Here is a 26,961-nt window from a genome sequence, read left to right as displayed (position 1 = left end):
CTGCCTGCCTCGACACAAGCTTCCCAAGGGGCTGCAGCCGGGCCCCTGCCCGTCCCTGTGGCACGGGGCTGTGCAGGGGAATGCAGGGGGCAGAGTGCCTCCTTCTGCCCTTCCTCTCTCAGGATCAGGAGTTGCCGTGCAGGAGAGGCAGGGGATTCCTCCCTCGGTTTGGAAAAAAAAGGCTGAAAGGCTCCTTGAAGAGCGGGTGTGGGTGAGCCCGGCTGTGCGGGCAGCCCTCGGGCAGGAGCAGCCCTGCCACCAGCCCAGCAAACTCCTCGCCCCGAGCAGCGGGGTGTCCCAATCCCACCCCATCCAGGGGCACTGTGTGGGGGCTGTCCCCGTCCCTTCTGTGTCCCTGCAGGTCTGTGGCTCATGGAAAGTGGCTTTGGGAAGTCCCCGCGCTCCAGCCTGGCTCTCCGAGGAGCACCAGCCCGGGCTCTTCACCAAGTGTCAGCAAGGCGAGGCTAATTTGCAAAACCTGCCATGGTTCCTTAACAGGAAAAGGTCTAATTAATATTAGAAAGTGCTCAAACCCTGCTCTCCTGCTGGCAGGGAAGAGCCTGCCAGCCCCCCCTGCACCCCCGGGGTCCTGCAGGCGTTGCTTTCCTCCCGGGCTCTCCACGCTGCCGTCTGCGTGCAGCCACTTCTGAAAGCTGGAGGAGCCACTCCGGCAGCCAGGAAACTGTTAAACAAGCAGCTCCAACCTGCTGGGTCAGCAGGCACCTTCCACCAGGAGCAAATCACTTAGCAGGTACCGTGGGGTGGGAGGAGGAGGCCCGTGGAGCACAATTTGCTCGGGGCGAGGGCTGCGCCCCACGCAGGGGGACGCTCGGTGGCAGCTGATCAAGGCTCTGCGGCTCCCCGTGGCAGGAGGCTGAAATAACCCACTTCTGGTTCCTCGGGAAAATAAATTCCCTTTCAAAACCTTTTGCTGTTTCCTGATGGGTTACAGAGGGCTGCCCTTGATCTGCAAAGCGCCACGGCACGGCGAGCAGGAGGGGCAGGGGCGTCACAGACCCTCCTCACCTTGGTGACTACAGCCCTGGTGGCTCACTCTCCTGTCCCCAGGGCTGAGATCTGCCAAGCACCTCTCCTCTCCGGAGCCTGACCCCTTACGAGGGCAATGCCACCACGGTTCTCCAGTGCCTGTGCCTCAGCATCATTTTTTTTCCCAGCACAGTCCTGGCTCTGCATCCAGCATGGGCTAAAATCGCCGTCCTCTGTGTTAACCTGAAGGCTCTCATTTTTTTTTTTTTCTGTGCATTCCTGCTCTCAGAACTCCTCCAGGTCGCTAAGTGTTTCATTGCTCCGAGCGGTCTCCTGGTCAATAGTTAGTTCAAATGTTTGTTCTGGACACCTTTGATGTAGAAGCGGTGCGGTGTTTGCCAGGAACAAGCTGACCGGCGTGCCAAGGTGTTAGCACAGAAACTCTGGGGAGCGTTTGCTGCTGTAGCTCCTCTCCTTGGAGCAAAAAGCTTTTGTTCAGCGTGGTCTGGGGAGGCTGCCCGGGCTCCGGGTCAGCCACTGAGACCTCTCTGCTCTGAGGAGGAGGAGGTGCACAGACCGAAGGCTGTAGGGATGGTGCTGGCAGGGCCACAAGGGCTCTTTGGTCTTTGCAACAAGGATTTTGCAACTTGAAGGAACGCTGCAGAAATCTCTGGGGCTGGGGTTGGGAAATAGGGTCCTCATTGCAGCTTCGGAGAGTTTGCCTGGGCAAGGCACGCATCTGAAGAGCAGGAACATTTCCAAGTGACTCTCTGTAGCCAGCCCTTCCCTATAAATAGAAATGCTTTACCCAAAAGCCTCATTTTTAAGACAAAGGCAGTCTGGGAAAGGCCTCTCAGCACCAGTGGCGTGGTTTGTGCCGGATCGTGGCCCCCAGGGGCTGAGCCGTGCTGGTGCGAGGTGGTCACAGCGCAGGCTGTGGGCTGGGGGGGATGTCCACAGCTGGCTCCTGAGCGTGCCAGCGGGCACGTCCCTCCTGGTGGCTCCCAGCCCTGCAGCCTGTGACACACAGCACCCTCTGACCGCCCCGCCACGGCACCCACCACGACTCAACTGGTGCAGGAGCCTCCTCAGCATGCAGCTCGGCACAGCCTTTAACATCTCGCGGAACAGATGCCCGCTGAGCGTCTTGAAACGCATCCAAAGGTAGCAGTGACGGCTGCTGTCAGGGAAACAATAATCCTGTGGCCTCGCCAGCATCAGCTGTGCCCGGGCGCTGGCGCTGTGCGGCGCACAGAGGCTCCTGCTGCTGCTTTGTTGGGTGGAAGGGGCCTGGTGGAGGTGTCCCGGGGGAGCAGAGGTGGAGACGTGGCGGTGTCACAGGCTGCAGCCTTCTCATCACCCAAAAGCTCCTTCCCTGTGTATCTGGCTGCTGCTGCATCCCTGCTGGGGGGTGGTTCTGGGTACGGGGATGTTTGGGTGCTACTCGGGGTGATCCCTGTGCAGGGCTGGGGGGAAAGGAGAGGATTTGGGAGCAGTTCAGCTGCATGGGCGCAGAGGTGACGGGTGGCTCAGGAGCAGGACCACGCAGGTGTTGAGCCCGGTGTTTTATCAACCACATCCATGCACCCCTCGTGTCCCCGTGCTGGGAGCCACAGGCACAGCCAGCTGGAAAGCGGGGTCAGCAGAAAGGTGGTTTGGAAGGCGGTGTCATCTCATGGCAGGAGAGCTCCATCCTGCGCTCAGAAACGCTGCCCCGTCCCCTCCGGTGTCCCCTACCAGCCCAGGAGGAGGTACCCACACACGCCTGGAGGCTGCGGGGTGAGAAGCAGCAAGCTGCAGCCCCGCAGAGCCAGGAGCCTGCATAATGGAGCAGAATAACACGGGGAGCCGTGGGGACAGAGCACGATGCTGGCAGCAGGGGCTGGGCACGTCGGGCACAGAGACACCCGGGGGGAGCGAGCAGCTCCTGCCACGGCACTTTGGAGCAGCATCAGGCTTGGAAACGCTGCTCTTCACCCCGTTCAGAGGCAGCACGTGGGGGAGAGCCATTAAGCAAACAGCAGCATCCTTTTAACCAGTCTGGCTGGCACGGGAGGTCCCTGCTGGCCTGGAAGCTCTGTCGCTCCGGCTGCGCAGCGCTGGAGCCGTCCTGGTGTGCTCGGCTGGTGGCAGATGGTGCGGGGCAGAGGGTAATGGGGCTGTCCTCGGCGGACGGTGGCCCCTGCGGCGCCACGCGCAGCCAGCTCCCTCCTGTCAGAGCGGGGACTGACAGCAGGGCCCTGGCGCTCGGAGGGCAGGAGAGAAGAGACAGAAAACGAGAGACGGGGGGGTTACAGAGCTCATCCAGGAACTCCCTGTGAGCACAGTAATGATACGAAGCGCCTGCCGTGCGCTGAGGGCTGGGAGTGCTGCAGATGGGGCTGGAGGGCATCCACGTTTGGGGGGCCACAGGGACCAAGGTGAGCAGCGAGGAGGGGGGCTCCTCTCCAGCTGAGCTCCCCCCATCCATGCTCCATCCGAAGTGACTGTCACCTGTCACCTCCCCTCGCTGCACAGTGAACATTTGGGGGTGGTGACGGCTCGGGGAGCACACAGGGAGCACATTTTGCAGTCGGCAGCAGCACACCTCTAGCACAGGGCACACACCTCCGGGGGCAGCTGCCACCAACCCCTGCCCGTGCTCGTGCCAGGGACAGCAGGGGACAGCCGTGCGGGGACACTGGCATCAGCCAGCCCGGAGCCAGCTGCCGCCCAGCTGAGCCAGCCTGGCACGGCGCCCGGCACAGCGAGCCTGCTCCTGCGCCACCCCTGGCACAGTGCCCGCCTCGCGCGGCACAGCCGGCACAGGTAGTCCGCGGGGCTGGGAGCTCGGGCTGCTGCCAGCTCGGGGGTTTTGCAGTGGTGCTGACGTGCCCCAACATCCTGCTGGGGTCCCTCTGCTGCGAGCAGAACACGGAGACTTCCCGAGCTGGAAATAGTGCCTGAAGCCAGGCGGTGCGCGGGGTCGTGCGTGCCGCTTTGTGCGGTGCGACCGCGGTGAAACGCACGGCCCCAGATGTTTGCCACCCTGGTGCCTGAGCTGCTCCCGCAGCAGCTTGCTTTAAAAAGCAGAGAAATCAGCCGTGGCTGACACCTCACCTACAGACCACCCCCTCAAGGGCGTGCAGCCGTGGATTTGGGTGTAAGGAAAGGTGGGGGAGTGAGCCACCCGGGTAGCCACAGCGGTTGGTGTGGTGACACCTCCACCACCCGTGCGCCCAGCCCGCTGCATGGGCCGTTCTCCCCATCCTGACATGGAGAAAAATGCAAATGTGGCAGCTTTGGTGTGCTTAAATATTGAAGAGCAGCACGGGCGCTGTATGTCATTGAACCAGCGCTGAATTCCCTCTCCTCTCCCTGTCTCCTCTGCATGCATAAGCAGCTCCCGAGCTCGCTGCTGAAAGCTCGTGGCTCCCCAGTCCCCCCCGTGCCACGTTTTAATTAATGCTCGCTCTCCAGCCCTGTGTCAGTCACACATGCCACAGTGATACCGGACACAGAGGGCAGTTTATCACGGCAGTCATGAATTCCTTTCAACCCCAAGCAGCCAAATACCCAGAGAGTCCTGGTTTCGAACTCTCCCACAACTTTAAAATATTCCAGACAGCTCCCAACATCCACGGCCGCGTGAGTGCCAAGAGGAAGGCAGGCGACTACACGAACAATTAATCATTTCCTGGCTGACCTGAGCGAGAGGAGCTGCTCGGCAGTTGGCATGTGCCAGCTGAACGGGGACACGACTTTTGGGGAAGGGCCCAAATTTCAGAACTGATTGTGATTTTTCATTGCCCTGCCACCGCGAATCTCCAAGCGTTTGCTGCCTCTGCGTGCACCACGTGCAGTCCTTGTGGAGTGTCAGAGGCGAGCTGGGAGCCGGATTTGTAAAGCTGCACAGCCAGCGGGCACCTGCATCACCTGCGGGGTGACACCCTGAGGCCCCAGAGGAGAGGGGACCTCATCTCTGAGAGAGGGGAACTGGGGAGCACGCAGGGCTCAGGAAGCAGGAGGCATTGGGGAGGCTTTTCCCTGGGCTACCCAACAAAGTCCCCAGGTCTCGACCACCCCGGAGCCCACCCAGTGATCTGGCGTGCTCCCTGCACAGCCTGCACCCCAACCAGAGGCTCGGGGGTCCTTCAGGCTCGGTGCCCCCCGCAGCACCCACAGCTCCGGGGTGAGCGCGGCAGCCCTGTGGTGCCCACAGACCCTTTGCTGGGAGCTCTTTTCCCACTGCCAGAGCTGTCGCCGTGCCTGCACGCCCCAGCCAGCAGCATCCAAAGCTGCAGAAAGGGAGCCGGGTGCATGGCCACAGAGGTGGTGCATGTCATCAGGGCACGCAGGCTGCATGGGTTATTGCCGAGGGCCCCCCCCTGGTGCTGCCATCAAGGCTCTGAAATTGAAATGCGAGGTCCCGAGCCCCCCCCCCGCCCCCCGGTTGGCAAAGGCTCTATTAGCAGGATGTGAGTAATCATCTTAAGTAGCTATCAAAGTGCAACAGCTTGTTAAGCATTTAGCCAGGTTGTGCTGACATGACCTCTCTCCTCAATCTTCCCAGCCTCGGCGCGAGCGGCTAATTACCGGAGCACACCTGCCACGCGCCTTCTCCCCCGCCTCCCGCCCCACAGGAAGGACAAAGTCTCACTTTGGGCCCTCTCTTCTTCCTGACACCGTCCCCCACCCTATTTTGTGTCACCAGCAGCCGGGCAGGAGCTGGGGACAGTCTGGTCCTGCTGCTGTGCGCGCTGGGACGTGTGTCCGCCTGCGGTGGTGGCTCCTTTTTTTGCTTCCATCTTAAAGGATTTGTGGCTGCACAGCCTTATTCTTCCCTTTCCCCCAGCAAAAAATGTGATGCCCGCTCCCCTCTGTGCATCCCCGGGTGCAGGCTGTTGGGTGGGAAGGCTGGCACCCACCCCGGGGGGCTCTGCAGATGCTGAGCACGATTCCTGCGCACGGTGCCACCATCTGAGCCTGGGGTGCGGGATGGGGGGGTGACAGAAACAGGGGCAGGTGGTGGCACGGCCCTAACACAGCCCCCCCTTTGTTTCCCAGGGGACACAGCAGCCTACCAGGACGGCGTGTACTGGATCAAGGGCCGCACCTCGGTGGACATCATTAAAAACGGAGGGTTCAAAATCAGCGCTCTGGAGGTGGAGCGGCAGCTGCTCGCGCACCCGCACATCACAGGTACGTGTGGGGGCCCCGTGGGACGGTCCCGGGGCTGAGCCCCATGAGGAGCACGGGGCTGTGTGGGGTCCTGGCCCCGAGGTGCTGGCACGGGGCCACCCCAGGGCTCGTGCCCCGAGGCTGCTGCCCTGCCTTCCCATCATTAGTCCCGTGTCTGGGCGAGGAGCAGGCGGGATTTGAAACCTGCCACCAGGCATCTCTCGGGGCTGAAGCCACGGAGCTCACCGCTGGGTGCCAAGTCAGCAGCAGCTCTCATCTGAGGTTGGAAATGAGGCTGTAATTAAATCTGTGCTGACCTTGTGCCTGACCCTGCGCGAGGGGGTGGAAGCGGTGCCCCTGGCTCGACACCGCTGTGTGCATCGCATCCCCCTGCTGACTCCAAATCACTCCAACCCTTGGGCTTCCTGCCTTTCCGTGGGGCTTCTTACCTTTCTATGGGGCTTGCCTTTCCGTGGGGCAAAGCTCTGCTCCTGGAAATGGCAGCAGCAGAGGGGTCCCTGGTGTTTTCCTGCCACAGCATCCCGTGCCATCCTCCTCCACACGCTGCTCCTCCAGCACACCGCGGTGCTGAGCCCCCCGCAGCCCCCAGGACCTGCTCGTGCTCCTCACCTTGAGTCCTGTGCTCTCTCTGCAGACGTGGCTGTGATCGGGCCCCCAGACATGGTCTGGGGCCAGCGGGTGAGCGCCGTGGTGCAGCTGCGCAGGGGCGAGATGCTCTCGGTGAGCGCCCTGAAGGAGTGGGCCAGGTGAGAGGCAGCGGGGCCGTGCACGGCGAGGGCACTGCAGGCAGGGCTGGGGTGGGCAGCAGGGTCAGAACAGCACCTCAGGGCTCAGCACCCTCACCTGGGGACGTGTCAGGGGAGGAATGAGGGGTGGCAGCAGTGATGCTGTGCCTTGGGTCCTGGGAACGGGAGAAACGCAGCTTCTACCAGGAGGCTGCAAAGCATGGGAGATAATGGGAATAAATGGGCCCCAGCTAACCCCAGAAACCCCTCCCAGGGGCCTGGAGATGGGGGGGACACCGGGGCTCACTGGCCTTGCACGGAGCCTTTCTGGAGAGCAGGGCACAGACAGCAGCTGGCCATGCAGCACGGTGTCAGCCCGCACACCCCACTGCTCACCAGTCCAAGAGCTACGAGGTCTGGGGCATCAGCTGCAGGAGGAGGAGAGCACAAGCTGGAGCCAGGAAGCAGAATCGCCAGGTTTATCGCTAATATTCCATTAGCAAAATATTTAATAGCAGATTCTTTCTTTTCCTGGCAACTCCCTCCTCCAGGCTGCGGATATTTTTGGCGAGGCTGGCGCTATTTTGCAAGCGGCAGGAGCACTTGTTTCATCAGGGGCTGCACAGCCAGCCAATTAAAGATTTCCCCTGGATTTGCAAAAATCACAGTTGGGGGACTGCGATTTAGCAAATGCAGGGAAGATGCTAGCTGGCCGGCTGCTGCTCTGATTAAACAGTTGCGTGGTGGGGGGAAGAGAAGCGAACAAAGAAACCAAACCTGCGCCCGCGCTGCTTGGGCAGAGGGGCCAGGACCCCACCGGGGTCCCTCCTGCTGCCACCCCTGCGTGCTGTGCACGCCTTAACCCTCTGGCTGCCGGCTCTCCGGGGCTCCTGCTCCTCCAAGGCAGCCAAATCCAGCAGCAGCTTTTGTTTCTTCACGCTGATGTCCTCCTGCAAGTGGAGATTCCCCTCTGTGGCCAGGCTCGGTCTGTCTGGGTTGGTGTGGGTGCCACCGTGGCCTCTCCGTGTGGCACCCACGGTGGCTGCTCACCCCTGAACTTCATGGCAAGGACGCTGGGGTCTCCGGCAGATCCTTCATCCCCACTCTGTGCCCATGGCCCTCGTTACCCCTGCAGCCGTGGCAGTCCCCAGAGCCCTTTAAGCAAAACCCACTCGAGGCTACAAGGAGGTGACCACGGCGCTGTGTGCCCAGCACCAGCCCTGCTCCCTGCAGGCACTTCTCCAGCTCTCCCTGTCTGCCTCCCCCTGTCTCTCCCCTTTATTTTTCATGCCACTTAACATTTGCCTGGCCCTTTTCTCGCACTCCCTGGCAGGAGACACATGTTCCCCTTCAGCGTGACTCATTTCGCAGCTCTGGCCCCCAGCCGCGCTTGCCGGCACCACCCCAAGCTGGAGACGTCCATCTGGCTGGGGGTACTGGGAGTACTGGGGGTGCTGGTGGCAGCGGGTGAGGGCTCTGCAGACTTGGCACCTCGCCTTAGAGCCGCTGCCAGCGCGGTGCTGGGGCTGGGCACGGCCCCAGGCTGGTGACACACGGCACAGAAGGCAGGAGAGCCTCCCCCTGCGTGCCACAAAGGGCACGGGGATGGCACGCCGAGCTCAGCCTCCCTCCTGCAGCAGGCAGAGCCCTGTGGGCTGTCACACAGCCTGGCACCCTGCCACCAGCACGGCCCAAAGCTGGCCCCCAGGGGGCTTTGTGCAGGGACAGGACCGGGGACAGGCACGGTTTCAGCATCCTTAGTGCCACGGTGCTGTTTTCCCCTGCCACATCTCATGGGGAGGGTTGAGGAGTCCCCGTTAACAGCACTGCCTCCTTGCTGGAGGCTCTCCTGCACCCTGCGAGGGGTGAGCAGGGTTTTGGGGTGCTGCTGGGGCCTCAGGAGGGGCTGGAAGCACAGATTTCGGTCAGCTCTGATGGTCTGCGTCTCCGTGTTGCAGGGACACCATGGCACCGTACACCATCCCCACAGAGCTGATCGTGGTGGAGGAGATCCCACGCAACCAGATGGGAAAAGTCAACAAGAAGGAGCTGCTGCAGCGCTTTTACCCAGCCTAGCGCACGGCCACGGGACGGGACCAGGAGCCTGGGGGTGCTCCGCTCACTGCCACGTCACTTCCAGGGCTGAACTGGTGCTGGTGGGGTGCCAGCAGGGATCAGCAGGGGCAGGTCTGGGCTCTCTGCGCTCCTGCCCATGAAACCAAGCCCAATAAAAGCGAGATTCACCCTGCCTGCTCTTCTCCTTGGCTGAAGAGCTGCAGGGATCATGCCTCGTGCAGGAGGACCGGGGCTGTCCTGCCCATAGAAGTGAAATGGGGTGAATTTGGGGGGGGAGCCTGGGCTAGGACTGCCCCCCTTGTCTGAGTGCTGCCAGCAGGCACTCACGGGACAGAGCTGCTCCGTTTAACACACGTGTAGGACAGGTGAGAAGCAGAAAGGTGAGGGCTGAGCGTGGGGCTTAGTTCTCTGCACCATGGACACCCCAAACCCTGGCTAGGAGGGCTCCAGGCTCCCCGTTACCTCTGCTGGGTGCTCGTCCCCATTCCTGCTGTAGCCCTGCCTCGGGCCGCGTGCTGCTCATCACCAGCTGAACTCACTCCTCACATTAAACCCCTGTCCTCAGCCAGCTGTGGCAGTGCCTGGTAATTTTGCCTCCCCCTCTGCCCTTTCCCACGGGCTCACCAACTTTGGCTCACAAAGGGAGAGCCGGAGGGGCTGGGTGCCCTGGGACACCCCATAACCCGCTGCGAGTGAGCGCCCCGTGCCTCCAGCCTCCAACAAATGCTGCCTCCTGCTTTCCCACGGAACTGAAGCAGTAATGAGAAGCACAAATAAATACAGGGGGTGCTGAATAACCCACAGCATCTCTGCCACCGAGGTGCTTCCACACCAGTACGGGGCGATTACGGGGTGCTGGCACCACCGCTTGTGGGGACGGGGAGCAGGAGGCAGCGGGGAGCAGCTGCGGCACAAATCACACTGCACGTGCACGCCCACGTCTGAAGGTCATCGATTTCCTGGAGGACAGGCGGTATCGATAGATCCTACCTTCATAAACGGAGCTTTGTCCCTGTTTGACTTCACGCACGCTTTGCCGGATCGATGTCACCACGGGGGCTGACGGCCGTGCCCTGCGGCTCCATCCCCGGCACGGGGGGGGGACACAGCTCATCCTGCCAGCCATGGGGCACCAGGAAGGGTGGGAGGGATGGGGAGCGTGGGTAATTGATTAAATATCTTCGTTAGGGTCGGCGGAGCCCCGAGCACCTGGGAGGGCGATCAGCGTGCACTGCGGCATCAGAGCCCAGCTCTCCGCGGAGGGACCGAGCGGATCCTTTGTTAAAACATCAGCGATGCAGTAAATTTTTTAACTTAGCAAATAGATCAATATCAAATTATCATGTCTCACATTCATAACTCTTAAGCAAGCAACAATGGAGAGAGACAAGGTCACTGGAGAATAAATAGCAGCAAAAGCTCTTAATGATCTATCATTCTCGACAACCCCAGGCACCCAGCACCAGCCTGGTGACAAGATCATTAATAAAACTCTGCAGGAACGCTATCGATTGCTTTGATGGATGATCACAGGTAGCAAATACTGTAAAACACCTGGCTGTCACACACTGAAATGAGTAGTGTGACTCGCACCCCGGCGCAGGACCGGCTGCGGCACCGCCGGATCTCGTCCCCGGGGGTGGCTGCTGCAGGGAGGGTGGTCGGTGGCCACGGCACCCCCGGCTTTGGGATCAGCCTCTGTGCTGGCCCCCAACTCCCAGCCCCTCCAGCTCGTTCCTCCCTACAGATGGCAGGAGTTTATTGAGAACCTCGTTAAAGCACCTGGTCACCGTGCCCCACGCCCCAGGTTGGAGCTGTGTTGGCCAGGGACAGATTTGGGTACCTTGGTGCCGCTGGAGGAACCTGGAGACCCCGCTGCCTCCCCTCACTGCTGGATGTGGCCCCGGGACACCGACACAGCCCGGACACTGGGGACAGAATGGGGGTCCCCAAGGCTCTGCACCCCCCGTGCCACATCCGTCGGGGATGCTCCAGTCACTTTGCTTGCGAGCCACGTCCGCGCTGACGGTCTGATCATATGTACACAACCATTCAATTACCCCGTAATGGCTACAGGCTATTAAGCCATCAATCTCCTTCATTAAGCCCTGCCAGGCCCGGCCCGGCACCGTGCAATAAAACCATTAAAACAACAACAAAACCCAAAGTAGCCTCCTTAATGCGCCCGCCCCACCACCCAACTCGGGCACCACCAACGGGGCCATCCCGCAGCGTCCCCGACCCCGCTGCAGCCTCCCCCTGCCTGGAGCCACCCCAGGGCACCCATGGGTGCAATGCCCCGAGCTGCCAGAGCCCTGCGGTGCCGCTCACCCCTTGTTGGGGTGTCCCCAGGGAGCTGGGGGCTGTCCCCTGGGTGCTCCCAGCCGCTCATCCCTGCCCTGGGCTCAGCACGGCTCGGCACGCCGGGCCCCACGCTCGCGCTTTATGGCTGACATTATCTTTTATGGCCGTATAAAACCGAAGCTCCGGTGGCTTTACGGCTGCTGTGCCGGCATTTGGCACCTCGCTGCTCAGCGCCACGCTCCCGGCTGCTCGCTCCCCCACCGCACCCACGTTAGGGCAGGACTGGTCCCAGTGCCGCACTGGGGACGCAGCTGGGCACAAGCCCCAAAACTCTTGTGCTGGGCTGGGCTCAAGGGGCAGGTTTTGGGGGCTGGGGGGTCAGAGGCCACGCTGCCCTGCTGGGAACGGAGCTGTGCCACCGGGATGTGCCCACGGCCTGGCGCTGGCACCTTGTCAGAGCCCATCACGTCTGCGCCCCGTGCCCCCTGCGCCGCGGTGCCAGTGGCAGGGAACATCTGCTCGGCCACCCCGCTGCCACGGCGCATTAGGGTCAGGGTCAGCTGCCAGGACCCCCAGCCACAGCCACCGGGGCTGCTCCCCGCTGTGACACTGATGTGGGGTGGCAGGGCAGGAGGGTGGGCGGATAAATGGGGTCGGGCAGATGGACGGGGAGGGGGCTGAGCCGTGCCATGGGGTCACCGGTGCCCGACGCTCACCCATTCGTGGCACGGCTCCATGTCCCCTCTGCTGTCCCCTGGCCACCTGAAGCCCTGCCACCGCTTGGCTTCGGTGAGGAGCTGGGGGGGGGGCAGAAGACCCCCCTGTGTCCCCCAGCTTTTTTTCCTTTGGGCTGCCCCCCCTGCAGCAGCCCCGCAGCGCTCTCCAGATGCTCTGCGCAGGAGGGAACCGGGGGGTCCCCAGGGAGGGGAACGGGGCTGGATGGGGTGGGGGGAGGCACTCGCTGCAGCCCGGCCCCCCCCACCCGGCCGCTCCCCGGTGCGGCCCCCGGGGTGCGGGGACACGGAGCTGGTGGCCGGGGCGATGCTGCCCTCTGGTGCTGCGGGATGGGATGGGATGGGAATATGGGATGGGATGGGATGGGATGGGGATGGGGATGGGGATGGGGATGGGATGGGATGGGATGGGATGGGGGTGGGGATATGGGATGGGATGGGATGGGATGGGATGGGATGGGATGGGATGGGATTGGGATGGGGATATGGGATGGGATGGGGATGGGATGGGGATGGGGATGGGATGGGATGGGATGGGATGGGGATGGGGATGGGATGGGGATGGGGATGGGGATGGGATGGGATGGGAATATGGGATGGGATGGGATGGGATGGGATGGGATGGGATGGGGGTGGGGATATGGGATGGGATGGGATGGGATGGGATGGGATGGGATGGGATTGGGATGGGGATATGGGATGGGATGGGGATGGGATGGGGATGGGGATGGGATGGGATGGGATGGGATGGGGATGGGGATGGGATGGGGATGGGGATGGGGATGGGATGGGATGGGAATATGGGATGGGATGGGATGGGATGGGATGGGATGGGATGGGATGGGGATATGGGATGGGATGGGATGGGATGGGATGGGATGGGATGGGATGGGATGGGATGGGATGGGGATGGGGATATGGGGTGGGATGGGATGGGATGGGATGGGATGGGATGGGATGGGATGGGATGGGGATGGGGATGGGGATGGGGATGGGATGGGTATGGGGATGGGGATATGGGATGGGATGGGATGGGATGGGGGTGGGGATATGGGATGGGATGGGATGGGGATGGGATGGGATGGGATGGGGATGGGGATGGGATGGGATGGGATGGGATGGGGGTGGGGATATGGGATGGGATGGGGTTGGAGCTGTATGGGGTGAGGTGGGAATGGGGCTGGGACTGTGCTGGGCTGGTGCTGGCCCCAGCCTTGCCGCTGCCCCCCCCCCCTCGCAGCCCGCCCTGGCCCCCGCCCAGCGCCCGCCGCCAGCCCAGATGGCCCCGCACCTGCCCCGGAACGCGGCCGCGGGGGCCCGGCGGGGCTGGGGGCGAGCAGAGCCCCCCCGGGAGGGGGGAGATTGAGAGCAGGAGGGGGGCGACGATGCCGGGCGGGGGCCGGGGCCGTGCTGCCGGGGGGGGGGGAGCAGCGGGCCCGGGGCTCTCCGCCCGCCCCGTCGCGGCATCCCCGGGGCGCACCCGGCGGCAGCTGCCGCATTCCCAGCGCCCTGCCCGGGGCGAGGGGGGGCGCAGCCCCCATCCACAAAGTGCCGTGCAAAGGAGGAGGGGGGGGGACACGCAGCACCCCCGGGGACCCCTTCGTGGACCCCCCCCAGCCTTTCGGACCCCCTTCTCCCCGGTCTCCCCGTGCGCACCGCCAGCCCCGTCGGGCCCCCTGCGCGCAGCCGGGCGGCATCGGGCCGGGCCGGGGGGCGGCGGGGGGGGGCTGTGGGGCCAGCTGCCCTGCCGGGGGGGGCCCGGGCCGCTCGGCAGCACATGTGCTGTCACTCAGCCAGCCCCGCGGTTATTTTAGCTCGGGGCCGGCGAGCGGCTCGGACTGCGCCCGCTCGGCCATGGGGCCCCCGCTCCTGCTCGCCTGCCTGCTCGCCCCCCTCTGCGCCAGGGTAAGGGATGGGGGGGGGCTGAAACTTACCCCCACCCCCCTAAAAAATGGGTTGGTGGGGGTGGGGGGTGGCTGGGATGGGGCCCAGGCCCTGCGGACGCACGTCTCCGGGGGTGTCGGGGATGGAGAGGGGGGATTTGGGGATGGAGAGGGGGGATTTGGGGATGGGGAGGGGGGTGTCGGGGATGGGGACGGGGGTGTCGCAGGCTCTGCGCCCCTCCTGGGCCATTTCCCACCCCACAGATGGTGGCGGTGGCCGGGGCAGGGGGGGGGGCCTCCGGCACATTGCCTGGGCTGGAAAGCGGCGAGAGGGGTATGGGGGGGGCTGGTGCTCAGAAACACGCTGCTCCCCTCACCACCCCTAGCAGCACTGCCGGATTTCCCCCCCCCCAGCCCCCTCCCACCCCACTGTTCGCACACAGCCCCCCCCGTGCCCCTCACCGCGGCCTCAGGCCTGAGCCATGTGGGGCTGTCGGGGTCTGGCCTGGGCCCCATAGCTCTGGGGGGGGGGGAAGGAAGGCAAGCGGACCCACAGGGACCCCCCTCACCCCCCCCCCATTATCCAACCACCCCCTCCCTGCCCTCCCCGAGCTCCAGCAGCCTCCCAGATAAACGGGAAGGGGGGGGGGGGTCTCCCCACATGCCCCCAGCCCAGCCCTGGCTGCAGCCCCCCAGCTCCGTGCCCCCCACCCCAGCCCGGACCCCCCCATGCGGTGACGGTGATATGGGTTGGGGCCGTGCCAGGCATTTCTGCCCCCTTCTTGGGGTGCCCATCACCACGATGGGGGGGGGGCCACCACGAAGCCCCCGTGTCCCACTCGGCAGCACGGTGTCCCCTCCCCCCTCAGGGTGCCAGCACGGCCCCAGGCAGCCCCCCCGGCTGGCGGCAGCACGAGGGCCCCCGGCGGGTGAAGAGGGCCTGGGTGATCCCCCCCATCAGCGTCTCGGAGAACCACAAGCGCATCCCACACCTCCTGGTGCAGGTAGGCGGGGAAAAAAATGGGGGGGGGACACTATGGGGGGCAGCACAGGGCCCCCCCAGTGAGGAGATCCCCATGTAGCACGGAGGGGATGGAGCCCCAATTCCCCTGGGTGCAGGGACCCCCCCACCCCAAGCACCCTGCCCTGGGGGTGAGGCACCCCCCCCACCACGACCCCAGGGGTCCGGGGGGCAGCCCCCAGCCCCCCAGCCCCAGCCCTGCTTTCCTCTGGGCAGATCAAGTCGGACAAGCAGCAGCCGGGGGGGGTGATCTACAGCATCAAGGGGCCGGGGGTGGACGAGGAGCCCTTGGGCATCTTCTCCATCGACAAGTTCAGCGGCAAGGTCTTCCTCAACGCCATGCTGGACCGGGAGGAGAACGACCGATTTCGGGTAAGGATATGACCCGGCTGTGCGTACCCGTGGCCCCCAGCCCCCCCCCTTCACCCTCACCCACCTGCTTCGTGCCCCCAGCTGAAGGCTTTTGCCCTGGACCTGGGCGGCGTGACACTGGAGGACCCCACGGACCTGGAGATCATCGTGGTGGACCAGAACGACAACCGGCCGCTCTTCCGCCAGGACGTCTTCACGGGGCGCGTGGTGGAGGGCGCCGAGCCAGGTGGGACCCCGCGGCCACCCGGGGTGGGGGGGGGACACGAGCCGGCCCCCGTGCCAGCACCCACCGGGGGTGCTCTGGTGGCCGCAGGGACCTGCGTGATGACGGTGGAGGCCACCGATGCCGATGACCCCGAGACGGACAACGCGGCGCTGCGGTTCTCCATCCTGGAGCAGGGCGCGGGCGGCATGTTCAGCATCAACGCCACCACGGGAGAGATCTGCACCGCACGGCCCGGCCTCGACCGAGAGGTAGGGGGCACGGGGGGGGCATTAAGGGGGGCACCGGGGCTGGAGGAGCCATGGGTTGGTCCGTGCGCACGGCCAGCCGTGGTGAGGGGTGGACACCTCGTCCCTGTGGCTGCTGGGGGGGCTCAGCGCCTCCCCCTTGCCCCCCCGCAGAGTGTGGGGGTGTACAACCTGACGCTGCAGGCGGCCGATATGTCCGGGGACGGGCTCACCACCACGGCCACAGCCGTCATCTACCTGGAGGACATCAACGACAACGCCCCCGAGTTCACCAAGGAGGAGGTAGCGGTTGGGGTGGGACACGAGGGGGGACACAATTTGGGACATTGGATCCTGGGGGGTAGGTGCCAGCCCCGTGCTGCTCCCCCCCCAGTTCTCCATGGAGGTGGAGGAGCAGGCGGCCGGGCTGGAGGTGGGCAGGGTCCTGGTGCACGACAAGGACCTGGCCGGCTCGCCCAACTGGCTGGCCAAATTCACCATCCTGGAGGGCGACCCCGAGGGCGCCTTTGCCATCCACACCGACCCCTACACCAACGACGGCGTGCTCTCCGTGGCCAAGGTGGGCACCCGGGGGGGGGGCACCCGGTGTGCTGGGCATGGGGATGGGGGTGCTGGCAGCTCCGCTGACCCCCTGTGTGTCCCCCCCACCCCTCGGCAGCCCCTGGACCACGAGGTGCGGGACCGCTTCCAGCTGACGGTGTCGGTGCAGAACCAGCAGCCGCTGGAGCCGGGGGCCCCGGGCAGCCCGCGGGCGCTGGCCACGGTGCAGGTGCGGGTGCGGGACGTGAACGAGGCGCCCGTCTTCCGCGAGAACCCGCGGCGAGTCAGCGTGCCAGAGGGGGCCCCCCCGGGCACCCCTGTCACCACCTACACCGCCAGCGACCCCGACACGCGCCAGCTCCAGACCCTCACGTGAGTGCTGCATTTGGGCACCCAGGTGTGCAGCCGGCGGTGGGTATTTTTGGGAAGGGGGGGTGGTGATGGTGTGCCCCCCGCCCTGTGCCCCCAGTTACGCGCTGCTGTACGACCCCGCGGGCTGGCTGCAGCTGGACCCGCACTCCGGCACCGTGCGCACCAAGCGGGAGCTGCGGCACCCCTCGGCCTTCCTGCAGGGCGGCTGGTACATCGCCCTGGTGCTCGCCCGTGATGACGGTGAGCACCCCACCCCCCCCGAGCCCCCCCCTGTGCCCCTCGGCACCCCCTGACCCCTCTGCTCCTCGCCCCCACCCAGCCGAGCCCCCGCTGTCCGCCACCGGCACGCTCTCCATCGAGATCCTGGAGGTGAACGACCACGCGCCCCTGCTGCAGCCGCCGGCCGGCGTGGTGTGCGGGCGGCCTGGCCGCGGGGGGAGCCTGCTGCTGGGGGCCACCGACGACGACCGCCCCCCCCACGGAGCCCCCTTCCACTTCCAGCTCAGCCCCCAGCACCCCCAGCTCGCCCGGAACTGGAGCATCACCCGCTTCAATGGTGAGGGAGGGCTGGAGTTCAGGGGGGTCGCTGTCGCATGGGGGGTCCCCACTCACCCCAGCCCTTGTGCCCCCCCCGCAGTGACCCACGCGGTGCTGGCCGTGCTGGTGGAGCTGCCCGAGGGGCTCTACTCGCTGCCGTTGCTGCTGCGGGACTCGGGGACCCCCCCCCGGGAGCAGCAGCAGCTGCTGAACGTCTCGGTGTGTCCCTGCGGCCGCGATGGCACCTGCGAGGACGGCGTCCTGGCCGCTGCCACCGCCGGGGTCGGCATCACCCTGGAGGCTCTCCTGGTCATCCTCGGCAGCAGCACCCTGCTCCTGCGTGAGTGACACCCCCAGAGCCCCCCCACCCACTCCTGGGTACCCCAACCCCTCCTCGTGTCTCTCCTCATGGTGCAGGACCCAAATCCCAGCAGCACGCTCCATCACCACGTCCCAACCCCCAGCCCCCAACCCACTGCCCCATCCCAGTCCTGGCCACCACAACCCATCCCAACCCATGTCCCTCATCACCCTATCATGGTCCTGGCCACCGTATCCCACCCCATCCCATGGCCCACATCAAATTAGCCCAGTCCTGGCCACCCCACCCCATCCCCATCCCCATCCCCATCCCCATCCCCATCCCCATCCCCATCCCCATCCCCATCCCCATCCCCATCCCCATCCCCATCCCCATCCCCATCCCCATCCCCATCCCCATCCCCATCCCCATCCCCATCCCCATCCCCATCCCCATCCCCATCCCCATCCCATCCCCATCCCCATCCCCATCCCCATCCCCATCCCCATCCCCATCCCATCCCCATCCCATGCCACCCCAGCCCCATCCCCGTCCCTTCCTTGCCCAATACCCTACACCCCATTCCCCCTGAGGGGGTCCTGGCCCCATGCCCACCCTCTCCCCCCCGCAGTGCTGGCACTCCTGGGGGCTGCACAGGTGCGCGGGCGCCGCCGGGCGCTGCGCAAGGGGCTGCTGCAGCGCTCGCGGGACGACATGCGCGACAACATCCTCAACTACGACGAGCAGGGCGGTGGCGAGGAGGACCAGGTGATGGGGGGCACCCCGGGCAGGGCTGGAGGGGGGGGGGGGGCTCATCGTAGCCCCAACAGCCCTGACACATCCCGGTCCCCGCAGGACGCCTACGACATCAACCAGCTGCGGCACCCCCAGCTCCTCCAGCCCCGCGCCAAGCCCCCCGTGCGCAGGGACGCCCCGCTGCGCTCCGGCACCCCCTCGGCGCCCCGCAAGCTGCCCAGCGGCCCCTCAGACATCGAGGACTTCATCAACGAGGTGGGACCGGGCTCGGCACCCCCCTGCTTCCCTTTCCATAGCAGGGCTGATGCCATTCCTGTCCCCGCAGGGGCTGGAGGCGGCTGACAGCGACCCCAGCGTGCCCCCCTACGACACCGCCCTCATCTACGACTACGAGGGCTCGGGCTCCGTGGCCAGCCCGCTCAGCTCCATCGTGTCCAGCCTGACGGACGAGGACCAGGACTACGACTACCTGAGCGAGTGGGGGCCCCGCTTCAGGCGCCTGGCTGACCTCTACGGGCAGTAGAGGGGCCGTGGGGGGGGCTGGGGAGTTTGGGGGTCTCGCACACGAGGTGCCCAAAGGTGGAGGCTCCGTGCACGCACCAGGTGCCCGGCTGCAGGGGTCTTTGCACCCCCGTGTGCCCCCCACCCAGAGCAGCAGCAGAGGGACCCCACACCCAGCAGAGCCTTGATGGTGCGAGCAGTGTGCCAGCGGGGATGGGGGGGCCACAGAGCCCCCCTTGGTCCCTTCCCAATAAAAATCCCAACCAAGGGGGCTGGCGGGACCCCGGCCGCACCAGCCGCCCGTGTAGAAACAAGGCACTTTTATTGGCAGCTGCAGCCCCCCCCGGGGCATCACCCCCACCCCAGGACTCCCAGCACAGCTCCTCCTGGGGCAGGATCCGGCCCCAAGGGGGGGGTGGGCGCACAGCCCCCAGCCCCACCACCGCTCGCAGCCCGGAGCTTTGCGCCCAGGGCCACGTGGGGACGGGGGGGGACCCGCTGCACCAGGGGGGTCCCAGTGGTGTGATGCTTGCCCCCCCCAGCCCTTCCAGCAGCAGGGAGGGGGGCACGGCTACGTCTCCGGGGGGGCGGCCGTGGGGCTGTGCCGGGGACCCAGCGCCCGCTTGGCGGAGGAGACGAGGCGGGAGTAGTCGTGGGGGATGCCGCGGGGGGCGAGCAGGGGCAGGTGGTCCTCGCGGGGGGGGCGGTGGAACAGGGGGGGCCGGCGCTGGCTCTCGCCGTCCTGCAGGGACTGGGGCAGGCCGCGGCCGCGGCTCTCGGGCAGCAGCATGATGCTGAGCACCGAGAGGATGGCGAAGGAGGCGAACACCAAGTGGTGCAGGAAGAAGCCGCGGCTGTTGGGGATGGCCGTGATGGGGGCGGCCGCCTTGCCCACGAAGCTGGCCCCCACGATCAGCCCCAGCCCGGCGCCCCTGCGGGGAGGGGAAGGGGAAAAAATGCTCAGAAAAGAAGGAGGGGGAGGAAACAGGGTCCTGGGGAGGGGGCGGCTCCCCCCTGACCTGACCACGGTGGGCAGCACCTCGCTGGCGAAGAAGATGCTGAGCATGGTGACGGCGTGCGAGGCGGTGATGCCCACCACCGACAGGGTCAGCACGATGAGGTCCAGCAGGTCTGGAGAGGGCAGGGGGGTGGAGGAGACATCACCGGGGGCTCACCCTGCACCCCCCAAGCACCCGGTCCCGCTGTGCCCACCCCACCCCCTGCCTTACACTGGGTGAGGGCCAGCAGCAGCAGGGAGGAGATGCCGGTGAGCACGGTGCAGAGCAGCAGCACGGCGCGGCGCCCGAAGCGCTCGGCGGTGAGGCAGAGGAAGAGGCAGGCCACCGCCTCGGCACCCACCAGCGCCAAGTAGGAGGAGAAGCGGGGCAGGTGCGGGGCCAGGTTGCGGGTGAAGCAGTGCCGGATGCCGGAGCCGATGAAGCTGCGGGATGGGGGGCTCAGCAAGGGGGGGTTGGGGGGCCGGTTGGGGCCGCTCCCCCCACCCCACAGCATTATCCCCCCCGGCTGCTCACGCGGTGAAGCCGAGGATGACGCTGTTCTTCCAGATCACCCTGGTGCTGAAGATCTCGCAGACGGCGTGGTAGCGGGGCTGGGGGGAGCCCTCAGCCAGCGTCTCCAGCTCTGTGCGCACGGTGGGACCGGGTTAGAGCCGGGACAGCCCCACAGAGCCCCAGCACGGCCGGTTTGGGAAGGGGGGGCCCAGCAGGCACCCCCCACGCACCCGCCATCAGGCTCCCTTGGTCGTCGGCACCGCGGCCGCTGCTCTCAGCCAGCGCCTGCAGCGTCCTCCTGGCCCTCTGGAGCTGCTGCGTGGCCAGCAGCCAGCGCGGGGACTCCAGCAGCAGCGCCGGGCACCTGGGGCAAGCGGCGGTGTCACGGGGTGTCCGCGGGGACTGTGCCCCCCCCCAGCACCACCACCACCACCTCCCCCTGCCTGGCTCAGAGCCGCGCTGTGCCTGGAAACCCTCGGCTTCAAACCTGAGCAAACATTTACCCGGGGAGCCTGGAGAGCCCCGGCGGCTTTGATGCCCCGCAGCCCCGGGCAGGGTGTGCCGGGACAGGGCGCTGCCCGGTGTGGCTTGGCCCCCTGCACACACCAGCCCCGAAATGGGGGGGTCCTCACCACCAGCAGGCAGCCAGCAGAGCCAGGATCATGGTGACGGCGCCCTGCAGGACCCGCCAGTCCCGGCACAGCACGGCCAGCCCCGGCAGCAGCAGCTCCCCGGCGATCCAGAAGAAGCCGGCCACCATCGTCACCTCCAGCCGGTGCGGGGGGTCGCACTGCTCCAGCCCTGGGGGGGGGACACAAGGGGTGCAGCGTGGGTGCCATGGCCACAGGGCACCCCACAGCATCCTGCATCCCACAGCGCCCTGAATGCTGCAGCATCCCAAAACCCCACAGCACCCCAAAACCCCGCAGCACCCCAAAACCCCAAAGGATCCCAAAACCCCAAAGGATCCCAAAACCCCGCAGCACCCCAAACCCTGCCGGTGCACTCACGTGCCACGTAGAGGGAGAGGAAGGCGCCCGCCAGCGCGGCCCCAAAGAGCATCCTCGCCACCAGGACCATGAGGAAGTTGATGGCCAGCGCCACGCCGAGCCCCAGGGGCACCGCCAGCCCCAGGGACACCACGAAGGTGGGGCGGCGGCCGAACCTGCGGGGCCGGGCATCAGCTGGGCCGGGTGCCCCATGGGGGGAGCGCCCCGGGGACCCCCCCCCTTTTACCTGTCACAGGCCAGGCCGGCGGCGACGCTGCCCAGGGTCCAGCCCAGCAAGTGCGTGGTCTGCTCCAGGGGCACCTTCCAGCGCGAGGCGCACACCAGGTCCCACTGCGGGCCACGGGGATGTGTCTGCATGGGGGGGCCCAGCAGAGCCCCCCCTGCCCACAGGGCTGGGACGGACGGCGCCGGTGGGGTCACGAGCCCCACGCTTTGTCGGGGGGCTTCTGGGCGGCCCCCACCCCCAGGCAGAAGCGTGGGGCACAGAGTGGTGCTGGTGGCCCCCAGAGCCCTGTCTTTGTCGTGTCCCCCCCCGCACAGCAGAGCTCCCCACCCCACAGCCACCCCTTGTCCCCCCCCATGGGGGTCTGCTGGCTGTTCCCAGGACCCCCCAAGCAAAATTCTTCTTCCCCAGGCCCTCCAGAACAGCCAGGGCTTTCCCTCGCTGGGGCCCCCAGCTTGTCCCCCAGGGACCCCCCAGTCCCCTTCACACCCTCCCCAGGACTCCCCACAGCCCCCCCAACCCCTCCTGCACCCACGATCCCAGGGCCCCCCGACCTCCTCCAGCCTCCCCCAGCCTGGAGCCCCCCCCGAGACCTCCAGACCCAGGCCCCTTTTGCCCCCCCCCAACCATCCCGGACCCTGGGGACCCCCCCAAACCCTCCCAACACCCCAAAACCCCTCAATCCCCCTGGGACCCTTAGGACTCCCCAGAATCCCCCACCCTAATCCAGGATCCCCGAGCCCCCCAAAACTCAGGGATCCCCTCAACCCCTCCCCAAACACGGAAAACACCCCCAGACCCCCCCTCCCCAAACAAAGGGAACACCCCCAGACCCACCCCAAACCTTACCCCCTCCCCAAACTTCGGGCTCCCCCTAACCTCCCCAAACCTCCCCATCCCCAGGACCCCTCCCCTATCACCCCAACCTTAGGAACCCCATTACAACCCCTCTCCCCATCCCCCTCCCCATCCCCAGGACCCCTCTCCTACACCCCCAAACATCTCCCCCCTCCCCAAATATCCCCCCCCCAACCTGCGTGACCATGTTGGAGCGCAGCCCGGCTGCGGGCAGTGCGTAATGCCAGCCGCGGGTGCAGGGCCCGGTGCCGTCGGGGCGGGCGGTGGCGGTGCCGGGGGCCGTGCCGGGGGTCGCGGGGGGGCCGTGGCGGTACCGGTAGAGCTGGCAGGGGCTCCAGCCCCCGCGGAGCCGGGGGACGGCGGCTCGGAGCAGGGCGGCCCCCGCCAGGCGGCGCAGCGGCGGCGGCAGGAGCGCGGCGTCGGGGCGGCAGCGGTGGGGGGGCTCCGCTCCCAGCGCCCACCCCAGCGCCCAGCCCAGCGCCAGCGCCAAGCACGGAGCCCACCCCCCCGCGGCACGGCGGCCCCGAGGCCGTGCCCCCCCCCCGGTGCCGGTTGCTGCCCCGGTTGCTGCCCCCGCCGCCTCCATCCCGCTGGGGCCGGGCAGGTGAGGGCGCGCACGGCTCGGCTCGGCTCGGCCCCTCCGCGGCACCGCCCCCCCCCGGAGCCAGGTCCTGCCCCCTCCTTCTGGCCCCCCCCCGGGCCCGAATCCCAGCCCCGGACCCCCCCAGACACCTCCCGACCCCTGTGCGCCCCCCCCAAGCCCAGCCCGGGTCGTGCGCCCCTGCCCGGCTCAGCCTCCCCCTGCGCACCCCGCTTGTTCCCGGGGGTTCGGGGGGGCCGAGAGCTGCTCCAGGATGGACACCAGCACCCATGGGTGCTCCCGGCCCCCGCTGAGCCTCCAGGGGCTGGGGGACCCCCAGGAGGGCTCCGGGACAAAACCCTACAAGGGGGAGCGCGGTGGGAAGGGGGAAGAAGCAGCCGAGCCCCCAGAGGAGCCTTTTTGGTTTTTCCTTAATTTCTTTGTGCCCGTTATCTCTGTGTCCCCCCCTGCACAGCCCTGGGATGCGGCACTTTGCAGTTATTTAATGAAGGAAAGGGCAGGGCTGGGCGTTAGGTAAAAAATCAGCTGGGTGTGAGGATGCCCCAGGCCCCCTCTCACCCCAGGAGCAGCCCCCCCAGCTGGTGCCCATCGCCCACCCCAACACAACAACCCTAAGCCAGGCTGGGGACAAAACCATTTAGGATCCAGTGAGGCCACAGCACCCATAAACACTGGGACCCAATCCCTGCTGGAGGGGTGGGGGGCACCAGGCTGGGGAAAGCAGGACCCCAGTGGGACACGATGCAGGGACACCCTCCAGATCCCCAGCCCCAGGAGCTCCCCCTGTGCTGTGTGCGGCCGGCATAGCCCGAGCTGCAGTGGGAGGTCTGGGGAGGACTGGGGAGGACTGGGGAGGACTGGGCTGTGCCGTGCCCTTGAGCCCAGCAGCGCCCTGGAGCCGCGTTGTGCTCAACTCCTCCCTGGTTCCAAAAACAGCAGCCGAGGGGTCTGAGCAGTGTGTGTGCGCCTGGAAAAAATGGAAAAAGAAAGCAAGAGGCGGGTGGGGGCAGCCAGAGAGGCTGGGGGGGCAGCCAGAGAGGCCGGGGGGGGCAGCCAGAGAGGCCGGGGGGGGCAGCCAGGCTTCCTGCGTGCCAGGCAAGGGCGGGCGGCAGCTGCAAGCAGGGCGCAGGGGCCGTGGGAGAGGCACTTGAACCTCTCCAGCCCTGGTGCTGAGCGCTTGTGCTCGAGGCCCAGCTGCCAGCAGGATGGCTCAACGTGAGCCAGGCAAACACCACAGCACAGACACGGGCACACAGAGCATGCGGTGGTGACAGCCCCAGCGGTGCAGGGTTGGTGACAGGAGGGACACGAGGGCGCCGCGTGCCCCTTCCCTCCCTCACCCCTTACGGAGAGGCCCCAGGAGCAGGAGCGAATTCAGCCAACGGGGCCATGGCAGGGCTGGGGCAGCGCTGGGCTCCCCATTTCTGCTCCTGCTCCGAGCTCTGCAGCCCTAAAGCAGCAGCTCCTCGACTCGGAGCACCCGGCTGCACTGAAGCAGGAGCAGCACCACGGGGTTAGGAGCCACCCGAGGTTAGGAGTTGGCGTCCGGGGGTCTGTGCAGCACAAACTGAAGCCAGGGGACCTGTGCGCACAGCACGGGTGCATCAGGCAGGCTTCCAAACCACTGAGCACCTCCTGGCTCCTTCAGAGCGCTGCCTGGGGTGAGCTATACGTACAAAGGTAATTTTAATTAATTTATTTATTTCTTTACACATAACTGAAAGTGATGTTACAGTACATAAGTTATTTACAACTGTGCAGTAATGTGTTGCAAAATAAATTATCTAGAAGGCAGCAAAAGTACATTGTTAATGTATATAAAAACTGTACAGCATTTATGGGATACAATTTTTCTTTATATGAGTATTGGCTCTGTAGTGTTTTCAAGTTATGTTCTCAGAAAGAGAAACGAAATGCCCAAGATTAAAGGAAAAAAAATATATAAACCACATGGATTTTACTCCATTAAAAACACAGTTGGCAAAGTCCTTTCTCTGCGTCGCCACCTCCCGCCCCGCCGCTGCCCCCGTGCCCCCCGGCACGCGGCGCCCGCCGCTTCCTCCGCTCTTCCCGGGCGGTGGCGAGCGGCGGCCCCGCGGCCCCCGGGCTCCTCCCCGCGCCCGGCGCCGTCCACACCTTCAGAGCCGCGTCTGCCCAACTCGGACGCTGTCTTTTGCTTCTAATTTTGTTTTTTTTTTTTGTTGTTTTGTTTCGTTTTTGTTTTGTTTTAGACATACCCAGGATGGAACAGAAACTCAAACACCCCCCCCTCCCCCCATTGTTTCCTACTGCAGCTTCTCTGCGCGCAGATCCGCAGAGCGGTGGAAAACAGAGAGCTGGAAATCGCTGTGTTCACAAGTACATGGATCAACGTGGTTGCTGGCCCCGCTCAGCAGCTTCTGCAACACACAAATGGTGTCCTTGGCCTCCTCCCTCCACGCCTCTGCCAGTCCCGTCGCCGGTGAGTGCTCGCTGCCCGCGCGGACCGGCTGCCTCCCTGCCGCAGCAGCCGGTTGGAAAGGAGATGCGCCCCGACCCGCTGCCCGGCGGAGCTGCCGTCAGTCCGGGAGCGAGGGACGCGCTGTGAAGAAAGTGCAATTTTTTTTTTTCTTATTGTTTTGTTTTCTGCCGATAGCTGCTTCCTCCTCCTCTGACCAGGGATTCATCAGCAAGCGGTAAGGGTGAATGTGAGCTCGACCGCCCGACCTCGGAGGGCTTCCCGTCCTTGCCAGTTTTCAGTGATGTCTCCTGGTTTGGAACTGTCATGCCGGCAAGAGCACAAAGTCATCGTTCACGTCGACCATTGGCACATAGAACGAGGGCACCTCGTTCACGCAGAGGGATTTGTGCCCCGCGGGGTCCAGCTCCTGCACCTTCAGCTGCCACTCCATCCTTTGCACCGCGTTCAAGGCAGCAGCCTCGTGTTGCTGTCGCATGAGCAGGCATGTCTGGATGGGGAAAAAAAAAACAAGCAGAGGTGAGGGGTGAGCGGGACAGGGCAGGAAAAGCTCCCGCTGCTAGTAACACCCAGCAAAAGCTGGGGATCCACAGGGATCACAGGGAACAGCACAGCACGTGGAGCCAGGGACACCCCGCACAGCCTCACGGAAAGGGAACCAGGACTCAGGACATCTGGGAAGCCCCCACTGCTTCGCAGAGGTCCCAGGACAGGATTCAATTCTTGCCATCGCTGCCCCTGAAGACGAGGAGAGAGCCCTTCCCACCAGCTGTGCTGCCCACACCATCCAGGGATGCCTGCGCCCAGCAGATTTTTGGAAACCACAAAAAACACAGCTTCCCAAAGCAGCACCCAGCCAAGTGAGTGTTTTGCCAGCCCCGTGGCTGGGGCTGCTGTCACCGAAAGCCTCCCCGGGGCGCCGAGCAGCAGGACCTGCTCCCAGCATCTCGCCCGCGCCTCTCACCTTCATCCGATCGTACTTGTCATCCACGTCTTGCAACCAGGAAATGAACTGTCGCGCGTTGAAACGGTCTCTGACCGATTTGTTTTCGTCTCCCTAAGCAGAAGACATCAAAAGGGAATTGCATGGAGATTTATTTATATTTTTTTTTTCACTTTAAGCAGTCAAAGGTGTAATAGGCCATACTCAGACCCCTCTTACGGCACATGCTTGACGAAACAAAACTGCTCCGGGCTGCAGAGGGTCTGGCGGGGTGGCACAGCCGTGGCTGAGCCCCTCTGCTCTCACAGGGCAGGCTGCACTCACCCAGCTCTGGCACAGAACCACGTGAGAGCAGAAGAAATGCCCGTGTTCTGTGGGCTGTGCATCAGTCTGGCCCTTCCAAAGCCAGTATTCGGATACAAGTTAATTTAATGGCTCTCTCCCTGTTATTTGGCGGGTAAAGATATCCCAGATTGCAGTAAAATAAATCCCTCAAATGTGCAATGATCCTGATCAAGAAGGGCAGAGTGTCCTGAGACTCCCTGATAAACGTGAGCCATCTCAGCTTCTACAGAGACACCGTGCTCCCCGTGTCA

At 65.2% G+C, this 26,961-nt stretch overlaps 4 protein-coding genes and 1 long non-coding RNA gene across 6 annotated transcripts in view; 3 read left to right on the top strand and 2 right to left on the bottom strand.

Annotated features, from left to right (window-relative positions):
- The window catches only part of ACSF3 (acyl-CoA synthetase family member 3), a 53,520-nt gene extending 44,379 nt beyond the window's left edge, over positions 1-9,141 (top strand). Inside the window, exons 8-10 of the mRNA XM_027466651.3 lie at positions 6,034-6,168; positions 6,803-6,914; positions 8,852-9,141. Coding sequence (XP_027322452.3) covers positions 6,034-6,168; positions 6,803-6,914; positions 8,852-8,969 — 365 coding nt within the window. The 3' untranslated portion in view covers positions 8,970-9,141. The remainder of the gene's footprint in view (positions 1-6,033; positions 6,169-6,802; positions 6,915-8,851) is intronic.
- Positions 9,142-13,754: 4,613 nt separating this feature from the next.
- Positions 13,755-19,075, top strand: CDH15 (cadherin 15). Its single transcript, XM_072043801.1, has 14 exons — positions 13,755-13,912; positions 14,760-14,894; positions 15,128-15,283; positions 15,365-15,509; positions 15,597-15,757; positions 15,908-16,036; positions 16,128-16,313; positions 16,413-16,666; positions 16,764-16,906; positions 16,986-17,222; positions 17,304-17,543; positions 18,136-18,272; positions 18,360-18,515; positions 18,586-19,075. The coding sequence occupies exons 1-14, from the start codon at positions 13,862-13,864 to the stop codon at positions 18,781-18,783; spliced, it is 2,328 nt and encodes a 775-aa protein (XP_071899902.1). The 5' UTR covers positions 13,755-13,861; the 3' UTR covers positions 18,784-19,075.
- SLC22A31 (solute carrier family 22 member 31) lies at positions 19,067-22,949 on the bottom strand. Its single transcript, XM_038185528.2, has 9 exons — positions 22,539-22,949; positions 21,509-21,612; positions 21,283-21,437; positions 20,905-21,073; positions 20,503-20,636; positions 20,294-20,402; positions 19,991-20,202; positions 19,781-19,892; positions 19,067-19,693 (listed from the first exon to the last, which is right to left on the bottom strand). Exons 1-9 carry the CDS (start codon positions 22,947-22,949, stop codon positions 19,333-19,335), a joined length of 1,767 nt encoding a protein of 588 aa, XP_038041456.1. The 3' UTR covers positions 19,067-19,332.
- A 54-nt stretch (positions 22,950-23,003) lies between these two features.
- Positions 23,004-24,938, top strand: LOC140003478 (uncharacterized). The gene is made up of 2 exons (XR_011812238.1): positions 23,004-23,982; positions 24,026-24,938. It is a non-coding gene; the product is annotated as an uncharacterized lncRNA (long non-coding RNA).
- The window catches only part of ANKRD11 (ankyrin repeat domain containing 11), a 112,442-nt gene continuing 110,126 nt past the window's right edge, over positions 24,646-26,961 (bottom strand). For both annotated transcript variants that reach the window (XM_072043799.1, XM_072043800.1), the window contains exons 12-13: positions 26,387-26,479; positions 24,646-25,912 (exon numbers count right to left, since the gene is read on the bottom strand). In XM_072043799.1, coding sequence (XP_071899900.1) covers positions 25,727-25,912; positions 26,387-26,479 — 279 coding nt within the window. In that variant the 3' untranslated portion in view covers positions 24,646-25,726. The remainder of the gene's footprint in view (positions 25,913-26,386; positions 26,480-26,961) is intronic.

The sequence above is a fragment of the Anas platyrhynchos genome, chromosome 12, assembly GCF_047663525.1.
Source record: "Anas platyrhynchos isolate ZD024472 breed Pekin duck chromosome 12, IASCAAS_PekinDuck_T2T, whole genome shotgun sequence".
In the NCBI taxonomy this organism is placed as follows: Eukaryota; Metazoa; Chordata; class Aves; order Anseriformes; family Anatidae; genus Anas; species Anas platyrhynchos.
The sequence above is the reverse complement of the archived record's forward strand: the minus strand, read 5'-3'. Positions and strand labels throughout refer to the sequence as shown.

What these genes read in the sequence shown, in the direction of transcription:
- SLC22A31 (XM_038185528.2), bottom strand. Translation starts at nt 22,949, where the DNA reads ATGGAGGCGGCGGGGGCAGCAACCGGGGCAGCAACCGGCACCGGGGGG. An exon ending in GCCGGCCTGGCCTGTGACAG is followed by an intron (nt 21,438 to 21,508) that starts GTAAAAGGGGGG and finishes CCGGCCCCGCAG; the next exon opens with GTTCGGCCGCCGCCCCACCT. An exon ending in CTGCTGGCTGCCTGCTGGTG is followed by an intron (nt 20,637 to 20,904) that starts GTGAGGACCCCC and finishes CGCTTGCCCCAG; the next exon opens with GTGCCCGGCGCTGCTGCTGG.
- CDH15 (XM_072043801.1), top strand. Translation starts at nt 13,862, where the DNA reads ATGGGGCCCCCGCTCCTGCTCGCCTGCCTGCTCGCCCCCCTCTGCGCC. An exon ending in AGGAGAACGACCGATTTCGG is followed by an intron (nt 15,284 to 15,364) that starts GTAAGGATATGA and finishes TCGTGCCCCCAG; the next exon opens with CTGAAGGCTTTTGCCCTGGA. An exon ending in TCGAGGACTTCATCAACGAG is followed by an intron (nt 18,516 to 18,585) that starts GTGGGACCGGGC and finishes CTGTCCCCGCAG; the next exon opens with GGGCTGGAGGCGGCTGACAG.